Raw genomic sequence first — 25296 nt, forward strand, 5'->3', positions numbered from 1 at the left:
CATTATATCCTTTTTTTTTCCTACTTAGTACCTATATCAAAAAGTAATTTCCAATAAAACTTATTTAGTATAATAACTAAGTTTTTTCGTGAATAATCTGACAAATAAAAGTGTTTATTGTTATATTATAAAAACTTAAAACGTTTAAAAAGAAATAAAATATAATTTACATTTTTTTCAAGTAGGTACCTAAATATACATAAAAATATTTTAATTAATCAACAACATTTTTTGTGTAGTTATAGGTTCATAATAATTTTAATTATAGATTGCATCAGTAAAAATAATTTTTAAAATTTTGAAAATCGTTTATTTATACAGGTCTCAATATTATGGAATCAATAACGTATCATTACTGATTATGGATATGCAAATTTTAATAATATACCTGAGACGAATTGGACTTTTTTCAAAATTACACACATTATAATAACTAATAAGTATCTTAATACTGTTATAAGTATTATAATGATAATATATTCACTTTGTGCGTTTCTTTCACAATCTTACATTTTGATAATATATATATATATATATATATATATGTACATATATTGCATTCATATAGCGTAATTGTGCATCTCATGAAATGGACAAATTTCGCGAAATGGAAACGCTTTATTTCCACTTCGAATAATTCTGCTAAATGGACAACATTTCACGAAATACATACCTAAACTACACACGACGGAACTAATTCCGTCTTATGGACAAACACTAATATTTATAATTATATTTTTTATTATTTCAAACATAGAACATAATTATAAATACTGATTATAAATACCATAATAAATTAATATTTATAAAAATTATGAATTATTATGAAAATGAAGTTAATAATTTTTATAATTATTAATTCATTATGATATTCATAATCAGTATTTATAATTCTGTTCTATGTTGAAAATGATAAAAAATATAATTAAAAATAATGTTACACTAGGTGTTTGCCCATAAGACGGAACTAGTTCCGTCGTGTGTAGTTTTGGTATCGATTTCGTGAAATGTTGTCAACATAATATCAGAATTACACGAAGTGGAAAAAAAAGCGTTTCCATTTCAAGAAATGGATATAAGCTTTGTCCATTTCGCAAAACGTTCAATTATGCGAAATGGATGTGACATATATATTATATATATTATAATGTAATTACCGCAAATCAATTAAGATATAAAGTTGATAAACATCAGGTATTTCTATCAAAACTAAGTTATTGTAATGATTTTATTAGATGCTATTTAATAAGTATGGTAATAAAAAAATCTCTTTTTCATAACAGTTATCAATTTTATCAAAATATAATGAAACCTATTTATAAGTTTATAATATATTGCTTACTCATAAAAACATTATAATATTAAAATACGAAAACAAAAAAATGTTACCAATAACAACGTTTTGGTTTCTAAGAAAAAAAAATTCTTTTGTAATTTGTGGAGATGACCGTGGCCAAAATTACTGTTCTTGTTGTGAAGATATCATTGACCTTGAATTATTACGCATAGGACATATTTCAATTTTTAGCTATTATATTATTTTATATTTATTAGTGTAGACTATAACTGTATAGCTTAAACTTCATGTTACGCAATTTCCATGCCAATTTTATTGTTATGCACTTACCTATGCATTATATTAATAATTAATACACCGTCTTCGTAGTTAATAACTATAGTTTATTGACTATACTGAGGAACACTTATTTGGACGATGACCTTTATTTCTGGTGATAAAATTAGTTTGCGCATAATTTTGGGTAATCAATGCAATTATTTTGTCGTTATGATTTGTATAAAGGCACTTAAATCAAGTAGTCACACCGTATTAAAAATACTCTATGTGATAGATAATTAATTAAATATTTGGTATTCATCACTGCTGAGTTTCAAAGTAATATTGCTCTATAAATTCGACAACGGGGCATTTTGCAAACACCACTCATCAGGAACAATATAACAGGATTTTTGCATAGTAACATTTTTTCATAAGTTACAATTTTTAATTAGATAAGTATACAAAAGTTAAAATCGGATATCACATGTATATAGATTTCAAAAAATGATTCTCAACAATCTATATTTCATTAAAACTACTATATTTCAATAATATATTTTTTCTCCTTAACAATCCTTATTTGCGATCAGGTATTCTATTGAAAAGATTGAAAAATCATTAAATATATATTTACTTTTATTATTTTATTAAGATAAAAACAATAATTGAAAAATCGACTAACTTGTCCAGTTGTCCTATAAAAAATGCGCAGAAGTTTGTCAAAGTTATTTGATTTTTTACTTGATTAGTTATTACATTAAATATCAAAGGGTTCGACGAATACGAATTCGAGTTCGTATTTTTCGCCAAGCACTCGACTATAATATTATAAAAGCGAGTTTAATCGCTCCGGAGCCTCCCGTATTAAAATGTACCCAAGTGCACTATTTCTTTTGTTGACTGTTTCTAGAATAATTATTAAGGGTTGTTTGGAGAACTAAATATTTGTCTATATGACTATATACATGTACTAGAAATTAAATCAAAGTTATTTGGAGTAGTAATTTAATTTAAGAATAAAGTTTGACATTAATTAATCGTTAGATTAGTGTGTCATAATAATTTGTAGAAAACCCATTGTTTTTGTTTTTCTCACTAATTGTTCATACAATAATGTTAAAATTTACATTAACATGCAGATTACTTTTATCAAGAAATTGTGATTTTTTTTTTAACGCTTCATTCGACGATAGTGCATTACATAAATACACAAGCATTAACCGTATTGTTAGAATCTTTACCGTCATATTTATGATTTAATCTTACATCATATTATACTTTTATTATTATACATTAATTATTAGCATGAGTTTAAGTACAAAATAAGCGATTGAATGTATTTGAGCTCAAAAGCAGTTAATATAATATATATGTATGGTATGGTATTAATTACTTGAATAGCTGGTCATACACACACACACACACACACACACACACACACACACACACACATACGCTCGCTCATTATCACATTATTTTGTTTATTTATATTTTTGTCATTGTGAATTACTATAATATTATGTAAGTTAAGATTACGAGCGTTTCCTACAATAGGTAAATAATAAATTTATTGTAAATATAACAATACATATATTGTCTTAATCATATGGTAAGGTGAAAAATACAATACATTGTGTGTTACTCAAATATGCGCATAAAAATAAAATAATTTTGCATATTTTATAATATCATTATAGAATGCATACAATAGGCTTTTCAATATTGTTTTCCACGCTGGCTTGTAATAGCATCAAGTTTTAAAATGCGACCATCTAATGTTATTGAGGTTATATTATAACATGTACCTATAGGTAGGTACGTATGTAAAATATCACATTTAACAAACCTCGCAGACAGTTAATGCAAGTGAATAATGAATATTATCTATATTCAAGATGGATAATTATACGTATTAAAGTGTAATCTGTGCGTCATTTTCACATAAACAGTATAGAACGCTTAGGTTAGGTTAAGTTAGGTTAACGGTCGGCTATTCGCCAGAGTCAAAAATGTATAAAGATTATTTTATAGATCTTGGCCAGAGTTTACCTTTCTTTAGCGATAGCATAAATGATAACTGATAAGCGATAACAGTAATTTAATATAATATTTGTATTCATGGCATGCATGTAGTATATATTATGTATTATGTATATTTAGTATAATAATAATAATAATATGATGTTATCGACTGCGTCTGAATCCGAATCGAATTCAACGGATTGGCGGACGCGGTTTATTTGTTTTGTTCGACGCATTCGGCACAGCTTGCGTCCTCGTTTATATATACATAATAATAATAATAATAATAATATACGCATACGTATATATGTATCACGGCCCCGCGAGCAAATCATGAGTTTGCGGGACCTGCACATTTATTATTTCTATTATTATTACGATTATTATTATCGTGAAATATGTAAGGGGTGGACGGCTTTTTTGTATCTCCCCCCACACCCCTTGTGTACTTAACACCATGACGTATCGCGTTGTGTCTGGGCATTGCCACCACCGTCCTCCCCCGTACAATACATTTTGTTTTATTCGATGCCGGTTTATTATTTGCCCCTTATATATAATATTATGTATACATGTAATATGTATATATATATTGTGCGTGAATAGAGAGACAGAAAGAGTAATAATCACGTCGTATAATATTATAATAGTATTCACGTTGCGATTGTTCTGCATGATGCCGTTTGCGCGTGTTGCAGTTTTACGATGGACGCAATTGTCGAGCATCGTTCTATAAAACGCTGATCGATAATCGAAATAGAGAAAGATATAATTAACCACGCGTCACTTGATTCGTACTGCATGGAGGTCAACGAAAATAGTTTAAAAAAAAATATTTATAAATATATCATATTATATACTTTCAGCGACATCAATAAACTATATTTCTTCAGCCGTACGGGGTGATGGTTATAAATTTTATAGTAGTATTATATTATAGTTACCTGCAAACATACTAATGCAACTATGATAAATTAATAAAATATTATTTTGAACGCTTTGTAAAACCCTGATTGAAAGTTACGTCAAATACAAAACATTGTGGTACAGTGTATATAATACATATATATACCTATACAACGCTTATATTTAAGTTATTTATTGCGAATGCGTTATTGGCAAGGCCATTCAGGGAGGAAGAGAAAGAGGGTTCAACGAGACTATTTTATGCAAGACCCCATTTTACGAAAATTTCTATTGACTCCTTGAAAAATTCTAAACGGACTTATCTATTACTCGAATAATAATTCATATGATTAAAATTTCTCAGCGTTATGCATAACCTAACTTAAGGCCTACTATTTCTAAAATCTTTTTCTTTATGAAATTTTAATAAATTATTTTATTTTTTATTTTGTAGTTAGTAATTATATTATATAAATATTGAACATTAAACAGGCTACGTTTTCGGTTGTCTTAAATGATAAAACTTGTCATTTATTATTGTTATGGTGTCGGACTGCGAAGATTAATGATAAAATATCTAAATTTCTCCATAGAAATTTGTTATTAATAGCTGCAGAATTGGACAGTGACTACTGTTATTAGTTATTATCCATATTACATTTTATTGAATGTAATGTTTTTATGATCACTTTTTATGATTCATAATTTAGTATCGTACACATATTAAAGTTGTCAGAGTTTTATTATTTCAATGTTGAAGACTATAATAAGCTACATTATCATTGTATCATTAGCTTGAAACACTAATTGGTAAAATTTGCCAACAATAAATTTATACCACTTTTTTTTTATCATCATATTATGTTACGACGATTGAAGGGCTTCTATTATAGTTTACTCAAGGTTTTAGACATTTTAGGATGGCTCTGTTTATTGTTACGACGTTTTGATGTAACGACGAGGAGATAATTGGAAGTATATAATTTATTAGAGACCAATCGAAATGATGTCTGTGCATGTTTTAATTAATATGTACTTGATATAAAAACAATATTAAATTATTGAATTCTGCGTTATCTTTGCAGATTACATACATCTTAATTCATTAAAACACAAAAATCCAAAGTTAACGAAAACAATACAGGTATTAAACCGAATTGTATTTACATCTAGAACGTATGCAAGACCATTGTATTATTACTATTATGTAAATTGAATTGAGATGAAAGTAAATAATTATTAATTACGTATATTTGATATTTGATTGATGTAGAACGATGATGTTACAAAAAACCAAGCTCAAAAAAATACTTTAGATGATACCATTCTCGATGTGGCGAAACATTAATTATCGCAGTAAACATGGTTTTTCCTTCACATAACATGCATTTCATACAATCATACGCCGGGCTTAGAATCAAAAACGTCACAGAGGCTTAGGTAAGGCAGACGAACTCAAAGCGAGTTATTTTCCGAGAAATTAATATTCATATTTTGTATATTATTATTATTATTATTATTGGTGTCCTGGCAATGACGTAAATCCAACGCTATAATACACATATTCGTAATTTATAAAACTGTCTAATATAAACGTTTATACGTACAATGTAGAATGCACGGTGTTGCTCGTTAATCATTTCGATGGAATCGCAGCAGTATTAATCGAGAAATAGAAGTATCCCTACCTACCTACTTTATATGTACTATGTGGTCGGTTAACATAAAAAGGTAGCTGTCGTGTGTCATATTGTATGTCTACAATAATAATATGGTATAACAATGGAAATAAAAATATATTACCCGTCGATATTGTGCAGAGAGAGACCGTTTCGTCGCGCGGAAGAAATAGCTCGGCTGAGACCTGCAGCATCAGCCAACGATTATTCGTGGTACGCCGTAACCCAGATAAAAAAAAATATATATATAGGAATTGACATCAATATTAATTACCATTATATTATATACATTTTAAAATGTCATTTACCGTAATAATAAGTAACGATATTATTACTGTACAAAAAAATAATGCTTATTGGTATATAATTTATACAGTCCGTGTTGGTGCAATTCGATTTTAATATATTCATGGAGTGCTAAAACTATAAAAATAAAACCGTTTTTTTTTTTTTTTGGGTAGTAAAAATGTAATATGTATAAACATCGATATTTTAAAATGTTATTTTTGAATTGCTAGTGTGCAATACCTTACAAACTAGATTCAAAACGTTATTTTTATTATTTGCCTTATAAATAATTAGTTTATCAAAATATATAATTATTTTGTAAGATTACAGTTGTATTGCTGTTGGATGTTATATATATTTACATAACTATGTGATAACATTATGTAGGTTCATTTGTTATAATTATTATAATTTATATAATCATGTCGTTTTAATTTCTAGATTATATTTCAGACCACTATACACTGACTATGGACTCTAGATGTAGCACGAAAGTTTCAGAAATCGTGAAATAGATATCAAACAATGAATTACCTAACATCGTGCGTAATAAAAAATAATCAGATATGGCACAAAGCGAAACACAGAAACCAATATGATGAGCTTTTATTAAAAGAGTGACACTTTTCGAATTCAGTGTTGAATCTTGATAATATATTCTATTGGTATTTGGTAAGTGGATAAAAGTCTACCTTAAATTCCATTCATTAAATAAACAACAAGTGCGTAATCCGGAAAAATTATCTGAATCCAACATCAGTCTTGGTTAAAGTGCAGAAGTGCAGTACCGATCGAAGCACGTATTGTATGACGTGCTGCCCTACACTATAACGGCCACTGACGGCTACGTTAACGTTGAAATTGTCGGTACCATATAAAGCATTATTTAATATTTATATTTTTATTAAATGTATATGTAGAAACGCCATGGTCAACTTATCGAGCGACAAACTATTGACACACACTCACGGACGAAAATGAAGTGATAAAATGGGATGACGGACGTGTTTTGGTCAGATTTGTGAACGGAAGATGGAAATGATCATGGTTTACTAGCTGTTTGCGAGCGGGTAACCTCGGTAACTTTTGTGTTGATGATTAGTCTAAAGTTGAATAGAAAACGTGGTCATCTCTGGTAATATTCCCCGCGTTCGCATTAATATTCATTCTTCGCCAAACCGTTTTTGCCACGCTGTAACTATCGACGAATAACAAGTCTATACCTATACGAAGTTTATTTGTACATTGAAAAGCTTCATCATTTCCGATTCGTGTCATCCGTTTTCTGAGAGTGATACATCAAAATATAAAATTATACATAAATTAAAAATGTCTATATTATTTTTAGCATTATAATTGACAATTGTATTTACGAGAAATCTAAAACAATAAAAGTTGATATATTTTGGACTTTTGAAACTATATAATATCACAAAAACTTTGTAAACATAGTTAATGTTAACACGATGTGTTGAAATGAGAACAATTCATCTTTTTTGTGCTATATGAAAAGTTTAACAACAATTGTTTTTATTTTATTAATACTTCGCGTTCAATTCTTCAATTAAAATTGTGTATGGAGTCGAAGTTCCGATGGAATCGTGGAAAAATAATATAACACACTACAAAATAGTTCGAATTCGTTATTTGATTGGTTTTTACCTATCTTTAGGTGTACTCTTAGCAAGAACGGCTTGGACAACAAACTGTAAAATATTTTATCTTCAACTTTGACCAAGTACTCCGGAACAATTTGCAAGCGTGAAATTAATTAAGAAACTTTACGTGGGTATCTAGTCGCGGATTAAAATTAATACCGTCGAGTATATAGGTGCGGTTGTAACCGGTAACTATTTTAAGATATTTTATTAATCCACTCCGAACGTCGTCTTCGCAGATCAATACCGCGGGAAATCACACGGAAATCGATTTTGTGAAACACACGTGCACATATTTATCATAATACACATGTCACATGATAAGTGCGGAGTATGATATAGGTATAGTCGTGTTACACACGCTTGTACAGTATAATATGGACCTAATGTTGTAAAAGTGTACGAATCACACATAAGTATTAAAATATATATTACTAATGGCGAGGATGGTTTTTTAATCCAGTGGAATCATCGCGTGTGCATCATTGTCCGGATCGCGTACCTACTCGATTGACACGCGCGCGCGAGGCGATAATAATAATATTATATAATTTTTTTTTTTTTATTACGATTACGTGTGATCGGCGGGCACCTTTACAGATTATCGCGGCGCGGGTGCGTCGGGCCAATGTGTCGTGCGTGGAAAAATAAAACCGAATAAAAAAATGTGTCAGGAAATTCGTTAATAAAAAAAAAAAAAAATAATAAATCCGCCACGTAAAAGACACGTGTCAAAGTGTCGGGGCCACTATGACACGAGTACCTATATACGACTGCCGCTTCACAATAATATATTAATGCACAGCGACTAATGCGATAGTTATAATATTATACATACGACTGTACAAGTGTTGTGCGTGTGCATAATATTCAGTACGAAGAGCGCCACCGCCACTGTCGCTAATACGTATTACACAATCAATACTATAATTTTATATTATATTATTATGATATTATAGGCGCACGGGCCCACTTGTTAACGGATTGTTTACGCGGGCGGACACGTGACCGAGACACGCGCGCGCGCCGACCCGGCCGCCGACGCGTATAAACGCCGTTTAATTATTGTCGTCGGGTGTCGACCGGAAGTGGTCGCTGCCGCAGTGCACGTGCCTGCGCACGGTGTTAAAAAACCAACGGCTCTGCCGCGACAATAACGCACGCCGTTTAATCGCCGTCGCGGTACTTTGAGTATCACACTACAATATGATATAAAAAGTAGAGTTACTACGCGTTATCGTGCACTGCAGACGTACAATATGATATTATAATTGTGTCGTGTGCGTGGCGTAAGTCTCCGCCAAAAAGCCTCGCGGCTCGTACATGACAATACGATACGTCGTATGGTATCAATTAAGTGTCGGATACGCGTACGCCGCGACTCGCCACCGATAGAATAATAACAACACAACGGACTAAAAAATTTGGGGTAAAAAGTATGCTCTATTTTTTTTTTTTTATCACTCGACGGTCTTTTCCAAATGTAAAACTTTTGCGCGATAATCCCGGACGAACGACCTTCTGTGTGTGTGTGTGTGTGTGTGTGTGTGTGTGTGTGTGTGTGTACCTACGAATTTGTGTAAGTGCCTCTGTGCATACGCATCGCGCTTGCCCGACTTGGTCCCATCTGCCGCGGACAAAAACAGCGAGCACCGGCCGTATTCATTATGATAATCATATAATATAATATTATAATATTATATTGTGCGCGCGATAGAAAAAAAAAATCGCAGTATTTCGACAGACCTATTGAACCGTTTTTTGGTGACATATTTTTTTTACATAATATTTTTTTCCCTTTTCGTACATAATATTGTACGCTCGTATCGATTTACAAAAGACCTAGTTACACACAGTGTGTATTCGTCGTCGGTGAGCGCGTAAAGAATAAGACCAGGGCACAGTTTAGTATTACGCGGACACCTACATATTGTGTATTATGGTAGTTTTTTTTTACCCTATTTTTATTTTATTTAACGTTCGAAAAACATCCCTTGTCAACGATTGCGAAAAATTGATCGATGTCTGATACGAGCGTACGCGCACACACACAAGAATCGATGTACTGGAAGATTTTTACCGTTTTTTTTTTTTACGTGATTTCAAAAAACTCGTCCTGAGGGTTGGCTGCGTCCATGCGCGTGAACGGGGGCTTCTTTTCGTGTTTTTTGCACAAAAAAACATTAATAATAATGAAGGCGTTGAAACAGAAGAGATCGAAAAACACAGCTGTGACGTGATCTACGAATACATTATCATCATAAATCAAGGTATATAGCTACTGAAACAATTAATCTATTTTAAGTTGCTTGTTCCCTATTTTTTATACAATATCACTTTAATTGAGTTTAATAGTGCAATTAATAATACTATGTTCATAAAAAACCGTTTTTTAATCATCCTTACTATTAAAAATTATATAGTGATATTATGGTTTCAAGCAGAACAGCAGTAGCTATTGATTTTCAATTCTGTAATATTTCAGAAAATACTTTGTACGGAGAAATAAAAATAAAAAAGAGCTTAAAATAACAATATTTAAATGAAGTAGAAAACAAAAGTTGATATTAATAATTTAATAAAAATTAAAAACTTTACATATTAATTTGAAAAATATAACTTACATGAAATTAAATAAAAAATGCTAAACCTAAAAGTCTTTTACCAATTTACTTATATATCTTTTTCATAAATTTAAATAACAATACACATTATACATACAATATACTATATACTATTTCAAAGGAAATTTTAATAGTTTTTAAAATGTAATTAGGTGTTAAGTCTTAAGGTTAAATGAATAAATACACAATACCGTTTTATAAGTATAATGTATTCTTATAATTTATTTCAAACAAATAGAAAAAGAATATACACATTTTTCACCCACATCCAGTTTTTTTATTTTTTATTAAATTTCATTTATTTATTATAAGAAATAGATTAATGAAATTCACGAGTTTACTATTTATACTATATTTTATTTTGAAGCGGAATAACTAATTTACTTAAGTAAAAAGTATTTTTTTTTAATTTTAAGTTAAATATTAAAACACTACGACTCTGCAAGTTAAACGAGAGAACTTTAAACATAAAACAAATTGCCAATCAATAATATTTACCTATAAAAAAACAATATGCACTAGCAAACATTTTGATTCTAAAAGTAACTAAAATATTATATAATACTTGAATGTAGCATATCATTTAGTAAACAGAAATATTACAATTTGTTTTCATATATTTTGATTAGAATATAAGCTTTGGCGTAGTAATATATTTATTATTATCACCTTCTATGCTGTGAATATGAGAAAATGTTATGTAAATTTGTATATCCCTCAGCTGCTGAGTATATTTTTATTTATTATAAATATACAAAATGTTTAGTATAATATTATCTATTTAATAATTTAAATGGGGAATTTTTCAAATTCATTGCGCATTCGTGTTTGTTAATGATTATCAACAAGTTTTTCCACAAAAGTAAAACTCGGTAAATGTAATAGTTAATAATTGAACAATGAAAATATTAACTTAGAAAAACGAGATAATATTAATTAATCTTGGTAGCGTGTTTGTAACTAAAGTTTTGAAATGTTCTCTGGTGGTAACTATTGTCATGATAGATATTTTTATTGAAAGTTTCTTGTATCTACTCGTTGAATCATCTAAGTTTTTACACAAATGATGCAATATAACTTTTGGATAATTATCAATTTCACGCAATTTAATTTTTGTCTTTTGTTTTTAAAAGTAATTTCATTTCATTTAATAAATGATTATCGCTGTATTCATTAACTTGTAAGAAGTATTTTTGCAATACAATTTCAACAAAATAGGTATTTAAAAATAATAGGAATCTAATATTTTTCAAAGAATTTTACAGATACTGCGTTTGTATAATCATATTATAACGATATGTTTTTAATTTATTTAGTTGATAATATTTTAAGGAGAAAATGTATTAAATAAAAACACCATGCTATTGGTACCATGCTATGTATTATTTGTTTTTGTCAAAAACTGAGAGTATAACAAATTATAATGCAGGATTATATTATATACAGCGGGGACAATGCCTAGAGCGGAGTCGTTTACACAACCTCGCGTTTTATGGGGAAACAATACCCAATATTACAGTTAAGAGAGAAAAATGTCACCGTTAGAGTTTAGCAAAGGATTTCGGTAAATGGTACCGCGAAAAATGGAAATTAACCGGATTATCGATCCTAGGGATTGGCGGCGGACGCCAATCAAACGTCCAACTAGCATTGTGATATGATGACGACAGTGCAAGGGCTACATACATTACACAGCACGTCATAAAAACCGGCTAGAGGAGGGGGAATGAAAGCCACGGCGACCACGTTCAATGGGACCTAAATATTAGGGATTACATTTGTCCTGCGGCCTTGTTTGACTGTCCGGACTACTAAACTCGTACAGGGATCGGATTACAGTAAATATAAAAAATAAAATAAATAAATAAATAAAAAATAAAAATGAAAAATATCAAATTATGCTACTGTATGGAAACAGTAATAATATAAGGGCACAAGTTATTTGAGCAAGTTATTTATTGATTAGCCGGGTCGCGAATACGTATATAATATATTGCTCCTGCGGTGTGCGTACAACATAATAACAATAAAATATAACATTTCCTAGATTTTATACGGTCTACATAATATATCGCGGACACGTGAAGAATAACCTAAAGAAAACACTGGCAAGTCCATAATTATTTACACATCGTTAAATTCGTTTATCGTCTCCGTGTTACCCAAATGCGTTACATTATATTTTACGAGTATATAGGTAACGATAGAAAAGAACAAAACAGAAATATTGGTTTCATCGTTTCGGATTTCCCCGTACGGTTGTCAATCAAATCACGGTTGCTATCGTACTGTTACAATAATATGTACAAAAGTGCACGTCGACATGTATAAACAGGTAACCAGGTTACGGGTCAATGAGATTAATGAAACACCGGACGGTGTTTCGGAACAATATATTTTCTGCGGACGTTTATCGTCGACATAATAACTTTGCGAGCGCGTGGTCATCCGACCTATTATCCGAAAATTTGATTTATTATCCACTGACACAAGTCCCGGATAAACCAGCTGATCGGTTGTAACGTAATAATCAGACATGGATTAAATTTCGTCCAGGCAATTTTATGAATGTTAATCAAATCATTAAATTATCTATCATATCTATATGCAAGGATGAGAAGTTATAGAAGTTAATATCAGCACTATAATATTATACATAATGTAAATATATATTTAATCACAAAACTATAGCTAAATATGCAAAGAAATATAAAGTGTATTCACTAAATCTAAAAAAATATTTGAAATAAAAATATTATACTATTATCTTAGTATAGTAAAATATTTGACTGCACAAAAATTAAACTATTGAATTAAATACAATTTAGTTTTATAAACTAAAATAAATAGAATAATAGAATTACAACTATACAGTATTGGATAGTGGATAACCAAAAAGATTTTTAATATTTTTTCGACTGATTAATAAAACAATATTTGTTTACGGTAGAAATGTCTTTCTAGATCCAATAAACTTATATAAAAGCTTATTTTAAAACAGTAAATTAAAATTAATAAAAAATTCTAATGATGTTTTGATAAATATATATTATGTAATAATCTAAATAGTAAATATAGGTATAAATTGGTCATTGTAACAAAATTATCTGATTAATTGTACAATTTCTACCAAAGTTAATTTATTATTAATATTTATTTTTCATACACTATATTATAAAGTTTTTGGAATAGTAACTACAATATAAACTTCGATATTTGTATATTTGTATATAATGCTAAAAATTGTACAACTAATATAAAGTTATATATTTAACTATCAGTCATTTTATATCGTAATGTAGTATCTGTACTACCAAATTTTGATTTTGCTATCAAATCATTATTTAATTTATTTGATTGTTTGTTTGTTTGATGACTCGGTATGTTTGATTTAGTGCACGAACGTGTGTTATTATAATCAAAATGAAAAATAAAATTATTGATAGTTTAAATAAAATTGTAAAATTCAATAGACTAAATTAACTTGTAAGTACTAAATTAAAAAAAAATTGTGATTGCTTAATATCAAGAAGCATAATACTTTTGAAGTGTATATTGTGGAAAGATTTATTGTAAAAGTATGAATACAATTAAGGCAACCAAATTAAATATTAAATGCATGATAAAAAACCATGCAACTGATCATAGAATAATAGAACACGAACAAATAATAAATAGAAAAACGTAACAAGAGAAAAAAATAATGCTGTATGTATGTATGATATTGTCCTAGTCGTATCAAAAAAGAACATTTTAGTTAACAATGTTTTGCTGATAAAATTATTATTATATAGACAAAGATGAATTTACGTTGTAAAATAAGCTTATTGATCCATTAAGACTAAAATTTATCCGTCTAAGAACACGTAATAATGGGACGCAAATGTATGTGATTTTTTAATAACATAAGGTCATGTAAAATAAATAAGTTTGTAATTACTTAATATTTTTTAATGTATTTATATTATATTATAATTAATTAAATGTGTATTATTTACTATCGATTATTATAAGTAGGTATCTAAGTATTATTAGTATACATTTTAATTTCAATCATGAGTTAAAATAATTTTTTAGGTACATAGTATATTAAACATATTACTTAGGTACTTGTATATTGTATTTTGTTCTCGCGGCACCATTAGTCAATATTCATTGTATAATTGTATACAATGTTAAAAGTAATTTACCTACTACTCACATATAGTTTAAAAACTCTTTCGTTTTAATATTATACTTGGCAGTATAGCTTATCTAGCTCCAAATAAATAACACAAAAAAAATATCTCAATCTCACAACTTTATCATCCCTAATAAATAATTGAATAACGTATCAATATTTAGGTGCATTTTTTTTTTATCTGATCGTCTGGTTTTTTTTTATTTCCGGGATAATACGTTTAATTCAAAGATGAAAACTTGCGATTATTGACAGGTAGAAAAGAATTTAAAAGGTCAAAAAGACTAAAGTTTGTAGAGAATTGAACAGTGTGATTCTTGCACTATAATCAAAGTTTTGAATATGAATAGTTATCATTTGACGTGGTTTTGAAAGTTATAAAAAAATATAGATTAGATTGCTTATCTTCGTAGTTTTTAATAATTTATCCATCAAATTTTCATGACCTATTTTAAGTTTTTCATTTTTAAAATTTGTTTTATCTAATATAAAAAGAACAATGATATATTACGTAATTTGTAGAATTATAACACATAAATTAAAAGTAATAGAGTTTCAATAGAACATTGTAATTCAATGAATTTGTACGAAACACAAAAATAAATTATAATTATAATTTATTAGTAAAACACAAAATGTTTGGTGTTTAAAAGGATATTAGAGGATGGGAAAACCAACTTTGTTTTGTAAAAATGAATTATCCTTTGTTATATGGGTGTTATGACCATTGGGGATACCATAATACACGTTTATCTTTGTAATATAAATTCTACTTATTGTACTTTTTTTTTAGATAATGGTAATTAAGTCGAATATTAATTTTTAGTTTTTCTTTATGTAAACATAATCTGTGTGACATACCTACGGATTTTCCAACAAAGCATTTTAAATAGCTATTTAAGATAATTCCACGCGATTTAAAAAATAATGACATCAAATGACCTGAATTTCTGAAATATGTAGCTTAATTTTGTTTATTTAAGAAGTTATAATAATATACTACTCCGTTCTCTACTTTTAATCTTAATTATTTAAACAGGAAATTCAAACACACTTCTTCATCAGTTATTTATGATAAGTAATAACTCACTATGATGTACATATTATGCACTTTTAAATGTTTATTGTAATTAGGCACGAGTATAATGCCGCGTGGATACTATTATAAATGTATATCATAATAATATACCTACTAGCATCCTATCGCGAAGGTCGTACTAAGTTAATTGTTATTTAAAATTAAATATGAAAACTAAAAATAAAACAGCTTATACTTTTAAACTGATACAATAGTTATATAAAAAAATAAATAGATAAAAAGGACCTTACCAAACGTTTTTTAAAAGGCATTTTAACATGACGTGTTCTTGTACTCGAAAATATGAAGTCAATATTTTTTTTATTTAAACGATATACCTATCAGACATTTTGTATTATTATAGCTTTAGTTAACAAAAATACCTGTTATTTATCTATTTTATGTTTTAATGTAACTTAATATATGTCCCAATAACTATAATTTAATACATTTCATCATTAATTAAATTTAAACAGTCAAACATTGGGTTTTTATAATATATTTATAAGTATGTAAATTGTATATTTATTTACACTAGTGAATATTTATGTTCAATAATTTTTCGTGAATAATTTAATAGTTATTTCTCATTAGAATATTGCGTGTTGAGTGCAAACTATGTTTTTAGATATCTACCTACATACCATTATACCTAGGTTACTAATTGAATACACTTAGTTATCTAAATTATGTGGAGCTGTAAATTTATTTTTGAGAAAGATAAGCCGTTTTATTACTATTCTTGAGGTTCATAATTTTTGTCAAGAGCTAGACCCGAGGTTTTTAATAATATATTTTTTTTATTTGTGAATTATTTATAACTATATAAATTATTAATTATTATACACTTGTACAGCAATGCATGATTATAATATTATTCAAAATGCATATATATATATATATATATATATATACGTACATGTCATATTACACTTATACACACATACGTCACACACACACACACACACATACATGCAATCCGCCCACGTCGATCACCATTAATATTATTGCCTGGCATGGCAATCAACCACTGCAGCTGCTTATCATGCTATGCATACACAGCACACAACACACATATTATATAATATGGTCGGTTGTATGCTCATTGACCTATTAACTTGTTTACTAACGTTTTGAAGTTAATTGTTTATATATTATTATGTTGATGGTAGAATTCATATCACTACCTGTCGTACTTATTAATGTCGTGATGACTATCATCACGCGTCTACGCGCTTGTTAACCGGAAGGTTTCTACCGGTTGATAAAAAAAAAAAATTCACATATTTTTATACTACGATTTCATAATTATATTATCTACATACATCAGCGATTCTCAACCTTTTAACTTCTGAGTACCACCTACACATCTAGAAAATTTTCACGTATCATTTAATTTAGAAAACTCTATTTTTTTCATTTTGCTTAAAAAAAAAATATAGAATATTAAAATTTATTAAACAAAAGTAAAATTAAGTATGTACAATTTGTTAAAACATAAATCGACCAAGCATTACAACATCATATATATTATTATATACTTTATGTATATAATAATATTTTATTTTATGATAGATATTTATTTTTCATTCGAGTATTACCTTTGAGCTTTCTGCGTACCACTAGTGGTACGCGTACTATAGGTTGAGAAACGCTGTCCTACATAATTCAATTTTTCATTATTTTTTGTTATTCAAAACTTATAAATTACGTCATATACTCATATATAATAAAGTATTACGAATTATAAAATATTTAAGTATATAACACGCTTGTCAATTTTTATTAATATTGAATGTTATAAAACGTATGTAGTCTATTTCTTTGAATTCTTCCAGATCCTAGTTTTATTTTTATCTTTAAAATATTTTACTTCATTTGAAGTTTATGATAGTAAATTTATACAAGTACTATCCTAAGCGTGATGAGTGCATTTTACTTCGTTAAAAATTTGTATTCGATAGTAATGTATTACTATTATTATTCAAATTGCATTATAAAATAAATAATAGATTTGTATAACTATAATTATTTAAAGGTTTATTTTCAAATTTTTAGTTATTTTCTTACGTGTCAAAATAAAATCCATCAATATATTTTTTATTATTAAGATAATCACTATAAAGATTTTCTATTTTTCAAAATCTATTTAAACATTTATGAGTTTTGGTTGTATAATAATAATAATAATAATAATAAAAATAATAAACACCGCGGTCACCTACTACTTTGCGAGTATTAACTCGCAATGATTGGTGTGTGGTCTGTGATGCATGAGCAGTGTGTACACCTTACACAATATTTACACTAATTACAATGTGTATACATATTGATGAGCTACGTGGATGGATTGTTTTATAATTTTTAAAATCATATTTAACATAATAATATTAATAAGAACCTTAGCCCTTGATAATTATAAAATGGCCTATAATATGACTCAATGATAAAAATACTATAGATCTTCTGACCTACCAGTACAATATGTTATAAATAATAAAATATCTATAAAATTTGTAAACTATATATTATACGTAGGTAGATATTCAAAAACATAGTTTTCATTCAGCGCGCAGTCTTCTAGCAAGAAATAGTTGTTAAATTATTCATAAAATACTAATACAAAAATATTAAATATAAATAATTTCGCTTATGTAGGTAAATATGAAATGTTCACATTTATGGATATAAATGTAAAATACGCTGTTCAGCTACTTAAAATATTAAACTAATGATATTGCATAATAATTACGATATACCTAAGAGTAGATGAACAATTTGAGCCAAAATATAAGATAAATAAAAATCAAGTATTTTTTGATTATTATAAATTATTAAATTACTTTGAAAACGAAGAATTATTCTTATAATTAATTGGACTTTTACCGACAGATAATTTAAAAATATTAAAATATATTATTATAATTGTGCGTGTTTTTAATTGTGTACTAGTATACATACTGGTCAGTAATAAATATATGCCGCTAACCTATCTTTACCTTAACATATTTTGATAGCGAAAAAGAAGACAATAATTTAGGTAATACTAATCTCGTAGTGAATATTTTAATAATAACTATATATACATTTTTTAGACTATAGAGTTGTAATTCATTAGGTAAGAAATAAATATCGTACAGGAATGAAGAAATTCATGATAAATATACTTATTGTTTATACATATTATTATATTATAATTAATACATTTTAATTATAATTATCTGTATATCAAACATTTATAATTATTCAACATTTGGCATACATAATAAAATACATATTATCTGTTAATTTTAAAATAAAGTAAAAATTTTAATATTTAAATATCAAAAACTTTTTATCAATAAAAAAAAAATCCTAGTTTTTTGTTCACTTATAGTCTTTAATCTAGGTAATTAAATTTTTCCAAAACTGCATTTATATGATTTTGAGCTTTCTATTTGACCTATTTAATATGCTGAATTAATAAATTATTGAAGAGAGTATTATAAGTAAGCTTAGAAATAATTGTGTTATATAATAACGTTAATAGGTGTACTATAATAATAATAATACGTAATATCAGACGATTTCAAACGCAATTAATTACTGTGTACGATACCTATATGGCTAGCTGCAGTTACCTAAACTAATCAAAACAAACGACGCGTGTCGATCACGTCCGATCTATTACAGGGGTGAACAACATAATATTATTATTGTACTTGGAGGCGCGTGCGTGGTTGTATAGTAAGGCGTGTGCAAGTATTATATTATATTAGGTGAAATTGAAATGTAATAAAAAGACCATTTTTAACGCCGTGTAAACGTCGCGTGCCGACATCGAATCAGGAAACAAACACCTAAACCACCTAATATACACGACACACATACACACACACACACACACACAATGAAATTATAACTATCGCGTTGTGTCCTGCGGGTTGTCGCCAGAATCGAGGGGAAGGCGTTGGGGGGCAGGACACCTGCTGTTTAACGTTTCGCGGGGATTGGATTTTTCATTCTTTTAACCCACACACATGATTCATGTGTCGTGTCCATCATCGTCGTTTCTATACTACATATATACGTGCACTCTTGTATATAATATTATTCTGCTCGTTTCAGAAAAACCGATTTTCGCCCTCGGGCCAAAACATTGGGCGAGCTACCGCGCGATTATTATTCAAACCCAGCGCCCCGGAACGGTTTCGTTTCAAGTGGCGTACTAGTGTATACGAGCGAGTGTGCGTGTGTATGTGCCCCTAGACTGCACTCTTTCTCTTCTCTGCACCAGCAAAAACACACAACGAATATATCCATGTGGGGAAGACCACCCATTGTTAGCGTAGGAGTCCCCCAAGGCCCTCTTCATCACCAACTGTTGGCTAAAAGCCGATAGCTAACGGCAATTAACAATTTCCACCCTTAGCTAACTGTATTGACCGAACGGCGGAAACAAAAATGAAAAGAGAATAATATCGTCTAAAAAATAAAGGTTATATATTATTATGAAGTACAATAAAACATAGACATAATAATATACGTTCTTGTCTGAGAGGACGGTTTAAAAAGCTTCCGCAGTCAGAAGAACTATATGTATATTATGTATAATATTATAACATAAATAGGAGCTCTTGATTAAGGTCTCTTCGTTGCGTTGTTCACGGATGATGTACCGTAAAAGTTCTAATTCTGTTGTGCGATAGGTAATATAGTAAAAATATACAAGTAGGATACCTCATGCTAAATAGCCAGATCTATCTCGTTTTCGGGGGAGTTCTACTGTACATATATATGAGGACAGATGTTTTTGTCATCGATTCCGTGCGTATTATTTAAAAACTGGCTCTTGACTGTGGCTTGCGGTTGTCCCCCGAATAATAATAAATGGAAATAGAGCAAAAACAAACGCAACCGTGCATCACTCTTACACCCCACGCATAGTGAAAAAAAATAATATTAAATAAATTACACAAGTGTTTTGATTTCAATTTGTACACTCTCGCTGACATGGTAAATTAAATATTTATCTATTCTTATGAATTTTTGATTGTTTTTATTTTGTTTATGACTCAGTTATATTCAATATCAATTGTTGAAACTGATGAAATATATGTATATAATATTTATTTTACAGTTGATTCGATCGAATTTGAAATTAAATTATTAAAGATTATATAGCATATCGGTGGATATTTGTCGAGATTCTTGAAATTATTACTCTCGAAACTTTTTTACTTCGGTAAAATATAGGTAATACAAAAAAAACATTAAATTTTGAAAATTTATAACGTAACTTACATTTTACATCCGTAAAGATTTCCTACAGTGTTTCGACAGTGAAGCCGAAGTACACGTCTGCGGATATTTTCTGATGAGTTTATAATCTATTAAATTTCTAAACTCGAAATTATCAATACAATATAATAAATGAACCATGCCTCGTATTGCCAGACCGTGAACGCGCATTTCGACCCGCTGAAAGGATAGGTATATAATATAGTTATAATTATTATACCCTTCGCGAGAACTTTGTGTTTTTCACAAGAGGAAACGCAATATAATATATAATGCTGTATATATATATAATGTATTATAGTGAACTGTGGTCGGATGCGTATATCAGACGTTCTGCAGACGGTCGTCGAGATATTGCCGAGCAAAAGACCGCAAAAACGCAACAATGATGGACGGGCAGACCGAAGAGTTGGCAGCCGTTCGAGTGGATACACCGGATCCAGGTACAGAACGCATACACACTCATACCTACACAAACACACACTTTACGCGCGTTATACAATACGGGCGTGTCTAGTTATCCGAAAATCAAACACAATGTATCTATAATATTATATTATATAGCATTATGATTATTAAACCTACCTAACCTGCGGTGTGTATAATACCTATAATACCTATAATATACTACATCTGGTCTTAAAAATAAAAACGGAACCGAAACATACGAAAACACTTTAAATAATAATATCGTATTATTTATTATATTAAATGCGCATTGAAGCAGTACTTCATCCTTCCTCAGATGGATCGAGTTGTTATTATATATATTATTGTAAGTGCGCCGTGTCAAATGAACCGTGACGACGGTTGAGACTGCGATTTTAGCTGTACAATACTATTCGCGGATAGTAATAATGTATTATATATACAATTTTATATGTTTATATTATATACAAAGTTAACGTCGATGAATCCCAACGTCGCATATAAACGGTTAAACTGACAGTCCATCTCCCTGTACAATATAATAATGCATATATTACACGCGGGAAATGGGTATTACAATAATAAGTAGACACGGGTAGAGGTATATAATAATATTATATACTACAATACCTTCGGAGCGTGTGGTACGTGTCGTACGTCCGCGGCGGAGACTTGAATGCCAGGTAATGATATGTTTGTACAAACACACTCGACTCCGACGACAATGGACATTGACAATAATACATATCATAATATTGAATGCGATGTTTTTCCTTCTCGGTTTCCGATTTCGCATCGATCTCCGCGCCCGGCTATGTCGTCGTTGTTGGGACGTCGACAAAAGGAGCGTCGCGGATCAACGGCAGCGTAGCACAAGATTATTTTAACGACGATCACATGTTTGCCCGGCAGATCACGTCGGAGATAAACGCGATACCGTGAACAATAATAATACTGCCGTGTCCTATGCGCGGTTTCCGTGTACATTTCCTCGCACAGTCGTATTATTATATATACCATATTATTTCACGTGATATTGTGTTCTACATGGCATATTATACCTGTGGTGGAAGCCTATATACATGGCTATATATATGCATCTAATATCAACAACGTTACAGCGCACGAGTGATCGAGTAAAGAGCAGCTTGCTCGTTGTTGTTGTGAACGTTGTGATTTATACAATATGTGCACATGCACACATTTATTTACATTGCATAATAGTAATAGGTGTAATGTCAGCCATGTTGTACAAATAGAAATGATAAAAAAAAAAATGTACGTCAGGCACGTGTCTTGACTCTTGGAGTAAATGAATAAAAAAATCCAAAAAATAAACATCCGGGAACAAAAATATTCAAAATCAAATAGTAAGTATTACTTAAAAAAAATAATACATTAAAAAATATTAAAAAAAAAAATTTAACGAATAGAAAAGTCAAAACTCTACAAGAAAATTTCTTAGATAAAGTTTAATTTATGAATTTTCTAATTACCTTTTTTTTTCTTTAGATATTTTAACACAGACTCGTGGTTTATAGAAAAAAAAAAATTTTAAGCTATTTCCAAAAATTTTTTTTGACATAAAATTTTAGTTTTTGGTAGTCATATTATGTTCACCATTGATATCTAAAATTGAGAGCAACATTATTTGTTTTTTATATTTTTTCTATTGTTTATCCGATAACATTTAATCTGTTCGTTTAACATTATTTGTACTTTGTTTTCCTAGCTTTTTATGAGGAAGACCATTTCTAATTTAGCAATTGATTTTAGTATTTTAAAATAATATATCTAATTTTTATATCATATTATTTGGATATATAAAATATAATCAATAATTAAGTTATTTTTCTCCTTATCTTTATTTTTAATATTAATCATAAATATATATGTTATAGTTTATCATTTTTAAACATCAAACAACAGTATCGAATTGAATATTTGACGATTGAAAGTTTTGACCCTTGAATGTATATTATTCTAATATTACAGTAACGGTTATTTATTAGGTTATAAGTAGTTAATATAATTTGCTTGTTGGGAAGTAGATTTTTACATCAAATACATTGTAATCGCGTCGAAAAAAAATTGCGAAATTAATATAGGTACAGTAACGGTAATTTATTATTATTATTGCGTGCATTCAACACCAGTCATTTGCATAAAGAATTTGAAATTCAGGAAAAAATCTGATACGGGATTATTTATTTTATTTTTAAAATAATTTTATATTTAAAACTATGTGGCCTTATTACCTTCAATTGATTTGTAATTTATTAAAGCCATCAAAATATAAAATCTTATAGAGTATAGCATAATAAAATATTTATTATCATACGCACCTTTGTTAAAAATGATAAATAGTTGATGATGAAGCCTAGATAAGATAAAACGTTTAAAGTTATCGTTTTACTTTCATTTATTTGCGTTTATACATATATATTTGATTTCATTAGTTTCAATAATGAAAGATTCTGAACGGAATGTATTGATTTTACGATGAGTGTATTTTGTGTCTGACGTCAACTTTACTTGAAATTTACCAAATATTTATAAAGCATTTTATTGATATGACAAATTATATCAGCTCTATTGAGCTGTAAGATATAAACATTATAAATCAACAATTTTTTTGTGATTGATGTTGATAATATTATTTTTATAATTTGAAAAGCTTGAAAACTTAATATTAAGTTTATTTTATTACGAAGTATTTTTTTTTTTCATTTAATAAGAATGTTCAGTATTTACGAATTAAATTGTATTAATATTTAATAGATATATATTATATTCAACGTTAATAAGATAATAAAATAAAAATAATTATTTGCTAGACCTATATAAGTTATAATTTTGTATAACTTATATTTGAAATAATATGTTAACCATATGACATTAAAACAAAAAGGAAATCAGAAAAAATATGTAACTAATATTTGATTTTGATTTAAGTATTAACATTGTATAGCATATAGTGGATTAAACATTTAAATAACTAGTATTTATATTATTTTTATAAATAACGAATTAAATTCCTATTCCCTTAACATGGCTTATAAAAAATAATGTACCTAATATTAAAGCTATAGATAATATTCAGTTACTGTTAACATAGTTAAATTATACTATTGTTATATTCTTATGATATAAATTTTGAAATATAAGTTTAAATATCTATAAATATAGCTTTTAGAACTTATTGTTTGTGTCATATTTTTGTTGTTATGTAAATAATCTTAAAAATGAAATTGGTGCTATTACATATAATTTATTGTTCTGTTACCTAGTAATAATAATAATAATGCTATGAGAAAAAAATAAAGACACTAAAATTTAAAGTGATACAAATCCTCTTAACTTCAAAAAAAAAAAAAATAATAATAATAATACCATCAATACGTATGAGATGTGGGTTTATTTAAATCGTAAAAATATCCAATTTCCCTACAAAAAATAATAGATAAATGAATACCGTTTACAATATTATACTACATGGTATATATTTTTATGTATAGCATTTATTTAGGTTGGCAGTAGAATTTTAAATCCTATTTATTTTGGCGTTATATTCTCATACGAAAATAACACAAA

The 25296-nt window shown here is 28.5% G+C and overlaps 1 protein-coding gene across 1 annotated transcript in view; it reads right to left on the reverse strand.

The window, feature by feature from the left end:
- The window catches only part of LOC112598218, a 38133-nt gene extending 15373 nt beyond the window's left edge, over nt 1-22760 (reverse strand). Inside the window, exon 1 of the mRNA XM_025344620.1 lies at nt 22333-22760. Within this exon, the coding sequence (XP_025200405.1) occupies nt 22333-22498 (166 nt within the window). The 5' untranslated portion in view covers nt 22499-22760. The remainder of the gene's footprint in view (nt 1-22332) is intronic.
- Between the last annotated feature and the right edge of the window lie 2536 nt (nt 22761-25296).

The sequence above is a fragment of the Melanaphis sacchari genome, unplaced genomic scaffold (assembly GCF_002803265.2).
Source record: "Melanaphis sacchari strain LSU unplaced genomic scaffold, SCAv2.0 Contig0_pilon_pilon, whole genome shotgun sequence".
Lineage (NCBI taxonomy): Eukaryota > Metazoa > Arthropoda > Insecta > Hemiptera > Aphididae > Melanaphis > Melanaphis sacchari.